This window comes from Hydra vulgaris, chromosome 02, assembly GCF_038396675.1.
Source record: "Hydra vulgaris chromosome 02, alternate assembly HydraT2T_AEP".
NCBI lineage: Eukaryota > Metazoa > Cnidaria > Hydrozoa > Anthoathecata > Hydridae > Hydra > Hydra vulgaris.
Window position 1 is genome coordinate 72,420,323 of NC_088921.1, and position 9,717 is coordinate 72,430,039.

Here is a 9,717-nt window from a genome sequence, read left to right on the forward strand (position 1 = left end):
TTTATCGATTATATTTGTGATTAATTAAAATAATTTATATTTAATTTAAATATTTTTTTCTTTATTTATTATACTATTAGACAATAAATTTGATTTAACCAAACATAGATAAATTAAATATATAATTATATTATTATATTATATAAATGGCCGAAAATCAAAATACAATAAATAACGAAAATGATGAGATTAATGATTTAAAATTCTCTTATAATCTTATTATGAACTCTAATGTTCTCGAAATACTTAATGAATCAGTTAAATTTGATGAAGGCGAGAAAGAATATGATTATTATTTATCACACGTAGTGAAAATGGACAAAGAAATTATATGTAAAAACTGGAATGATGTTAAATGTATTCCATGCTGTGAAACTTTCATTCGTGAAAGATATCTAGAATGTATAAAAAATGATAATTTATTAATGCTAGACAAAATACTTAATAAAGCTAAATTTAATAAAGAATTATGTAGAAAAATAAAAGAAAAAATTATAAATGATATTGATGATTATTATAATATAGCATTGTTTAAAAAAGATAGGGGAGGTGATAATAGTACTTATGATTTTGTTACGATGAATGAAATATTTGACAGTCAATTCAATTATACTTATCTTTTACATGATTTTAATAAAAACATAAAAGATTTAAATAATGGAAAAAAGATAAAAATTTACACTGAAATTGCGTTTACTATTCCTAACATTAGAGCATTATATCATAATGCTGATTGCTTATTAAAAGAACTTACTTATATTGAGATCGGAGATTTGACTCCTGATAATAAATATGATTATGATATTACGGACAAAAAAATTAATAAGTTTAGTTTATACAACATAGTCTTACGGTTATTTAATTTAGAACATTTAGACCCTAATAATCAAAAAGACGCAAAATATTTAAATTTGATCGCTAACATTTGTAGTTGTTAGAGATATTTAACGATATTATATATATATTTTTTTTTTGTTAAATTTCATAGGTATAATAGATTATCTGTTTAAATTTATATTTTATTATTAATAAACTATATTATTACATTAATGATGAACAAATTATTTATGAAGCTAAAAATAAATTATTTAAGATTATTAACTTAAATGGATCTATACGCACTGATTATTCCGATATTATTTTAAAAGAAGATCCTAAATACAATTATCATATGGTAATATTTCCGAAAGAAATACAAATATATAAATATAATACACATGAAGATTATTTAAAAAACACAAAAATGAAGAAAGCCGATAAGATTGATATATTTACACTTTACTCGCCCCACTCTCGTGAAGACATTGAATTAACTAAAAAAGCACTAAAGTTCGTAAAAGAAAATTATATACTTTGTATGTGTAAAACAAATAAAAGAAATAATATATTTACTAACGTTAAAGATTTTAGCGAAATAACACATAATATTGATATATTTAATAATTATTTATATACTTTAAATGATTTATCATATAGAGCCAATATAATAATACCTTTGTATGTTATAGTTAAATCTAATAATGTCAACAATGATGATTTGTTTAAAAGAGACATTGTAACTATTAATTTAGGCTCTAGCGCGCCAAAAGAAAACAAGAAAACATTGAATAATAATTCTCATGATCTTTTCGACTTATTTAATATAATAATTAATTTGTTAATGTTATAGAGAATTAACGTGAGCGCATTAATAAATCATTATATAATTTAATGTAATTGACTGATTATTGGCGGCGCCAAATATATTTTTTTGCTTAAATTAATTTGACATTAACATAATTATATTAAAATAACACTATTAATAGCTAGCAAAATGAGTCAATTTATTTTTGCTAAAAATGCCGAATATAATATACTTAGTCATAGTGACAAAAAAAGCAGATATTATTTCTTAAATCTGCTTCCCAAAAAAATAGATAAAGTCGCCTCAAAAAACATTAAAGAATATTTAGACAATATAAGAAATAATAATATAAACGTGCTTGGTGGCCGAGGTGATTACTCTGCTTCTTTCGGCGAAGTCAAAACACAACTTATAAATAAATTCATAGATGAGTATTATATATATATGACATCATATGAGAAAAACAACAATGTTAGAGAAAAAACAGATAAATATATAAAACTAACTTCAGTTGATATTATAAATAGGAAAAATGAGTTCTCTAGTCTTCTGTATGATATAAATTCTCACTTATATCAGGTTGGCGCGAAGGCTGAAATATTTTTCACTAATAATCCTTCTGATATTATTATAGCTTCAAAGGAATTAGATTCTATTAAAATAGGAACCGCTAAAGCGAAAAATAATAGTTGCGGATGCTTAACTAAAACTTGTATTTGCGACTTTGGATTATGTAATATATTAATTAAAATACTACATCTCACGCGCGCTGACGAGCGCGAATGTGAGCTAATAGATAGAATATTAATGAGTTAGCGTGCTTGATAAATACAAATAAATAAATTTATGTATATATTATTTATTTTTTTTCGTTATCATAAAAAAATAATATATATCTTGTTATTTATATTCAATTATTCATTCAACTCTCTTTCTGTTATTAAGCAAATATATATATAAATTGGTAAACACAAACAATGACCAAATAAACGAAATACTTTTGAAATGTTTTCAAATATGAGTGTAAATATCAAATATATTATACCAAAACAAACACAAAAGCTGTAATAAATAGATAGAAAACAATCTTTGCATTCTATACATATTTAACTAATACATTCACATCGTTTTTTATTATCGTTATTTGATTTTACTATTGTATTACCAGAATAATCATAAGATGGTTGTTCATTGATAATATCAACAGTTTCTAAATTAGCATTATTTTCATTTAAATTTTGTTTTTCGACATCATACTCAATCTTGTCATTAGTATTAAAATTATCCATTTATATTATATAACGAATGTTTAAAAATATCATGATGAAATTCAAATATATAAAAAAATAGATTTTATATTTATATTGTAGATGTTAAGCGCGAATTAATAATAAGGAACATTTAAATTAGATGCTACATGAGCTTTTACATCTCTTAATTTACAAGCAGATATTATTATTTTTTTCGCGTCAACCCAATCACTCGCTACTTGTATAGTCGGCACTATAAATGTTATCGCCCAATAACCAAATGTGTTACCATCATATTCTTTTTCTAGATCCTCGAAAGTCTGCGCCATTTTACTGTTTGGCCCGGTTAAGTCAATTCTAGTATCTGTGTTTTGGCAAAATTTTGAAAAGATCGTGTGTGTAGGAATTCTATAATTTAGCATATCATTGTTAAAAACTATAGGATTACCAACTTCATCATATGCTATAGAAGCGCTCCCATCTGCGTTCTTATTGTATTTAAAATTAGTTTTAACGTGAAATCTAACGAAATCAGCTTCTGGTGATTGATGATTTAATGTCGAGCATTTTCCTAATCGTAATCTATTTTTATTTAAGTCATTTATCTGATTTTCGTTTAAAAATTTGTTAAAGTGATATAATATATTATTACCTAAATTATTCATAAGCAACATCGCCTCAAATGAAATATTTTCTTTGTTGGCCAAAAATATAAATTTTGGAGATTTATTTGTAAATGCTAACACTTGAGCATTTTCCTCGTCAAAAGGTTTTTGAATACTGAAATAACCAGGAATCCTAATAGAAAATTTTAATAATTCTGGTACTGATATATAGTTGTTTATAATTTTGCATAAAGAATAATCTGTATTATCACTGAATTCACCTGTAGTAACAGGTTTAAGAATATTCCATTCAATATTAAATTTCTTTATATTTATCTTAGGAAGGGGCTTTTTAACGTTTTTACTATTATTTTTTTCATTCTTCTTTTTAGCTTCTGAAATAGATATTAATTCATACTTGGTGTTTATAAAGCCACTATTTTTTGCTATTAACATCTGAATATAAGCGAATCGTGTGTAATTATCATAACCAAATCTATCTGGAATAACATTAGGATCATTATATTGTTCGGGTGTAATTATTATATCATAATCAATTGGATTACTATTAGTGTTAGCCGGGTTTAAATTTCTATAGTAATTAATAGGTATAATATTAATATTATCGTTCATTGTAAATGTTTAGATTACATTAAAAAAATAAAATTTCTTTCAAATTAATTCAAATATTGTGAATTAATGTTATAGTATTATTTTCGGCTTAGGTATATTATTTTGCACAAAATGACTATAAACTTGAGACATGAATTTCAAACAACAAACATCATAATTACTCATAGGCACTTTATCATCTACATTGCTTTTATATAAACGAGATATATATTGCCTTTTATCAAAGTCATCCATAGTGCGTGAAAATATATAATTAATTATATATTTACCGCAATTATCGCATCTAAGAAGAAAATTTCCATTTTTTTCTTCTTTATTAATATTTTTTTGCTCCATAGTTTATATATATGAAATTTATAACAAATTAAACATATTAATGTAATTTCTAAATATTCAAATTTAGCAAAAATAGAAAAAAAATATACATATATATAATATTTAAATAAATATTAAGAGATTATTATTAAAGTTCATTAATTTCTTTTTCATTTGCTTCCTCATATCTATTACTGTTTGAGTTATTTATTGTACTCAGAATTACATCACTATTATAAAATTTGCTAAATATTTCGCTATTTTTATTTTCTTCTTTCATCATTTTGCTTAGCAGTAATTTTTTACTAATGTTATCGCCGCCGCGGCTATACATATTTAGCACAAAATGCTTCATATAAGTAAGATCACTTAAATCATCTCTGTCGTTATCTTCTTTGGTCAGCAAATAAAATCTCATCATATCTGTTATTAACATACAACAGCCGCTAACTTCGTTGTTTTTAAATAAACCATTATATCTATTTTTGCTAAAATCTATATACATATCTATCAATTCTTCTACGTTTCTAAAATTCGGCGTAAGATCTACTCTTCGGCAGCCTTTAAGCGCTAATCTTAAAGTATCTCTATATAAAGTTTTACCTGACATGCTCTTATCGAATGAACCATCCCAGTTTTCAATTTCTGTGTCGCTAAGCAGCCCAACGCAAGGTGCTATTAGTGATAATATAGTTACATAAGGAGAAAATGATAATCGCTCACATAGAGCAGTATTATAATTTAAACAATTATTTCCTTTGTTAACATTAATAAAGCAGTATTTAATTAGCGAGCTAGCTAAATTATATATTAAATCTATATCCTTCTCTTTCTTTGAGCTGCTCTCAACTACAACCCATGTCGTGAGAAATTTGCGCAAAGAGTATCCAGTGAACTTAACAGAATTAAAGCCAGCGCCGTTTTTAACATTAGATATAAGTATTTTATTTGCTACTTTTTGCTCATCTTTGTCTGGGGAGCCAATATCTGGTTTATATGTTTTATTGTTGACTTTAGGCGCGCCAACATACAGAAATATTTTAGTTGGTATTATCACTAAGTTTTCTTTCTTGCTAATATCAGTGTTATCATATATCACGACTGGTTTGCCCCAAATTATAGTAACGCTCGAATCTAATACTGTTTCTTTATAATCGATTTTTTCTCCGTTTTCGCCTTCGTTATTGAATACATATAAATTTTCTGGCCTAAATTCGCTAAATACATTTAATGGCGGCGCAAATACGTCTAGTATATAATCACCTTTACGCCGCCTAAGTTTAGTTAGCAGATTAATATCGTTTATTTTGTCTAAAACGTGCGTTAATTTCTTTTCCTTTAAGTATTTGATTAAATTGTCTATCGCCTCGTTAGATGGATTAGACATTTGTTTTATATAGAAAAAATAAAATATAAATTGATTGTTCTCTCTTAGATCAAATCACATTTGGTCTTAGAAATATCTTTCATATTTTTATGTATTATTATTTGCTTTATACTTTGTATATCAGCATCAATCATAAGAAATATTTCGCTTGAATAAATATCATGATGAGTATTGTTTCTTATCATAGTGTTTAAGTAAACCCTTAACTTATCTCTCATATAAAGAGATACTTTGCGCGCTGTTAATATTTTATTTATGTATTTTCTATAGCTTTTATTATAGTATTCATATAGATCGACATCAATTATTTGCGCTATAAAGTTTTTAAATTCTTCTTGATGAATTCTTTCATCTGTTTTAGTTATAACATTACTTTTTCTTTTATGTATATTTATAATTTTCGCGCTCATATTATATTTATCTTCTATTTCTTGAAGTTTATATATTTCTTCTTTTATCTTGCTTCTATCTTCGTCGTCTTCTGTATTATAAACTATAAAAGTATCAATAGCATCTTCTGAATATTTAATATCATTACAATTACATACTTCAGGGTAATCAACATGTTTATCTGTTAATTGTTTTACGTTAAAATAAATACGAGATGACGCGAATATAATCGTTTTATCATTTAAAGTATTTGGAATATTTAGAGGATCATGTGAGTGCGGCTTTATATAGCATTTAATATAAACTTCGCGCAAATTGTCGTTTAATATTATGTTTAAATAACAACTATGATATTTTTTTTTCACTACAACATCTATGTAATTAAGTATATTTTTCTCATTTACTATATCGACCGGATTAATATTTTCACTTTTAATTTTTAATTTATCGATAAGATCTGAAGCATTATATTCGTCTAATATATATTCATTGTAGCCGCCGCGTTGTAGTTTTTTATTGAATAATTCAGTTGAAAAATGCTTAATTATTAAATTATGTTTTGTGTTTTTGGCGCAAAATTTAGTTAATATCTTTAGCATGTTATTGTTTTTTTTATCGCAAAATTTTTCTATTTTATATTCAATCTGAATATTATTTTTCCCGCTATTTTCGGAAAGGCAGACATCATTATCTATAAAGTAATTAAATTATTATATTTTTAATATCGTTAACTAATCAAATTATTTTAATAAATTTGCTAATTGGCGCCGAATAAATTTTATATTTTTAAGACTTTAAAAAAATGTTCGGCGATTCAGGTTCTCACTTCAATAAGTTGCTAGTTAGAATAACAGATAATATATATTTAGGAAATGTATTTTCCGCGATCGAGCACTCTATGAGTGATATGTTTGGCTTAATAGTAACAGTTATGACACCCTGTGAAATATCTAATGATAATTACGATATAAAAAACAATATGCGAATATATAATAGTAAATTTCACAGTGAAGAGAATGTAAAGGTGCATTTAATTTATCATTTAGAAGATTCATTAAACACTAATGATCTCAATGAATATAACATAGAAAAAATTTGTGCACATATAGATGGACATTTACAATCCGCTGATAAGCCTAACAAAAATGTATTAATTCATTGTATGGCCGGAATGAATCGCAGCGTTAGTTTAATAATAGCATACTTGCTCAGAAAAAAAGAATACAATGAACTTGGCTTTTATGGGATTAAACAAATGATTTTAGATAAACGCGGCGGCCAAATAGTTACTAACGGATTTTTCGAGAAATTCTTGTTAGAGTATGAACAAATAATGAGAAAAAAAATCAATGAAAATAGTTTATAATTAATTATTAATATTAATTTATTTGCGGCCGCGCAAAGCGGCTTATAAATTATTATCATAATATGTAATATTCAGCGATAATTATATATTGTAATATTTTTTTTTATATATAAAATACTCGTATTTAAAGATGAGTATGTTTAATAGTTTAAAACAAGGATTAGCAAGTTATGGAATAGGCTTGAAAAACGACACAAGCAGATTTATAAATGAACAGGGGCGAAAATTGGGCGCTATAGTTGATAGGACATTATCTGGCGGCGAGGGGCACTTTAATAATACAAACGATTATGATATTTCGCAGCTATTATCAAAAGTATATGCTGACACTAGAATACCAAAAACAGATGTTATTAAATTAGTCAAAACACTATATGCAATATTAAAGCCAATAGTGTTAGAGCTAAAACTGCCTAATAATATGCGCGAAATAGATTCTATAAACGAAGATAATGTTTTTAATCTTCTTCGCGGCTCTATTAACGCTATCAGTTCTATTATAGATTATAAGTCAGAAGATTTAAAAGTAATGGATAACATAAGAAATATAGCCGCTAACATAAAAAATACAATTAACCAGCACGGGTTATTAGATATCACTGAGGTAGAGCCGCAAAAAATATTATTGCAATGTGTGCAATCTTTATCTTTGATTGTGCCTGAAATTAAGCTCGCCTTTATAGATAAAATGAAAGATATTGAGCTGCTAATTAAGAATCAAAAGATAATCGAAGAAGCAACAGATAAATATCTAGAAGACATCATAGAAAAATACATGCCAGAAGAAGAAAAGGAAACAACAAAATCTATACTTATGCAAAAAAATAACTTAATAGATAAATATACTAAAACGCTCACCGAGATTATAGTCAATCACAAACATCTACTCAACGACGCCGATCAGTTTGACAAATCTTATGTTAATGTTATTAAGGATTTATCTAAAGATTATAATATTAACACCGATAGTATACTTAATATACTTAAGATGACTAAAGATGTTTCTATGACAGCTAAAATAATTTGTAATTTCCTCGAGAAAATAAATATGAGCACAAAAGAATATAAAGAAAGTCGCGAGTATTCTGACTTCAAGGAAAAAGTTAGAACTAAATTTATAAAGCTGCAAAGCGAGGGCAAATTATCAGGCGCGGATATTGTTAAGTTTAATAAATATATGAGTGTATTCGTCGAGCCAACATTTGTGATGGACATGAAAGATAATATTAATAATCAAATGGGAGGCGCTAGATTTATCGAATTTGAGAACGTCATAGATGTTATCGACAAAAAAGATCAAAGCTCATCTAGTGTTGTAATTAAGATGATAGAGAAATCGATTATAAAGAAACACAATAATTTGCTGATGAATATAGAGGCGCTAATAAAAGATTCTTTGAATAACACGTCTTTTGATATTACTGTTGACTCAGATAAACAATTTAATGCTATATCTAACGCGCTAAGATCGATGCCTGATATATCTCGCATACAAAATATATGCTATGCTTTGCTAGGATATACAAATAATTTTGACGCTATTCTTTTGGCTAAAGGTTATTTGTATTCGCTGGACGAAATTAAGCACGCGTGTGATGAGTTAAAGGCCTCGGCTAGAGATAAAAGCAATCCGGAAAAAGTTACAATTAGTATTGATGATCTTAAGGAGACAATAAAAAATGGAGTGGAGATAATTAAAAAAGAATATCCTATTAAAGATATAAATCAGAATAAATTGGTTAATGTTTATAAGAAAGTAGTTAGTGGCGGAGCCAATAATGCGACTGATGATACTGAAGATAGCAAGGACAATAATGTTAAACCTTTTGTAAATATTGAGAATCCAAACAAAAAGAAGAATATAAATTCTAATAACTCAGATGATTATGTTAAGCTAGATATCGTTAAAAACGTAGATAAGAAATCTGGCGCTGTTGAGACTGAGCGATTCGCTATAGGGCGCCAATCATTAGTTGATGCTGACATTGTTAGCCCGCAAGATCTAGCTAATATATTAGTCGCTAGAATCGAGCAAAAAAGAAATGTGCTTTCTAATGCTAATTCGTTTATAAAAAATGTTAGCGATAATGCTTATAAGACAAATATCGAGCTGAGCGGCAAAGCTATAGCTAATAGTATAGAACAGA

The 9,717-nt window shown here is 26.5% G+C and overlaps 1 protein-coding gene across 1 annotated transcript; it reads left to right on the forward strand.

The window, feature by feature from the left end:
• The first annotated feature begins 7,111 nt into the window (after nt 1-7,111).
• LOC136076300 (dual specificity protein phosphatase 10-like) lies at nt 7,112-7,570 on the forward strand. The gene has a single exon (XM_065789775.1). It carries the CDS (start codon nt 7,112-7,114, stop codon nt 7,568-7,570), a length of 459 nt encoding a protein of 152 aa, XP_065645847.1.
• The last annotated feature ends 2,147 nt before the right edge of the window (nt 7,571-9,717 follow it).

Coding starts and splice junctions, on each gene's coding strand:
- LOC136076300 (XM_065789775.1), top strand. CDS start 7,112: ATGTTTGGCTTAATAGTAACAGTTATGACACCCTGTGAAATATCTAAT.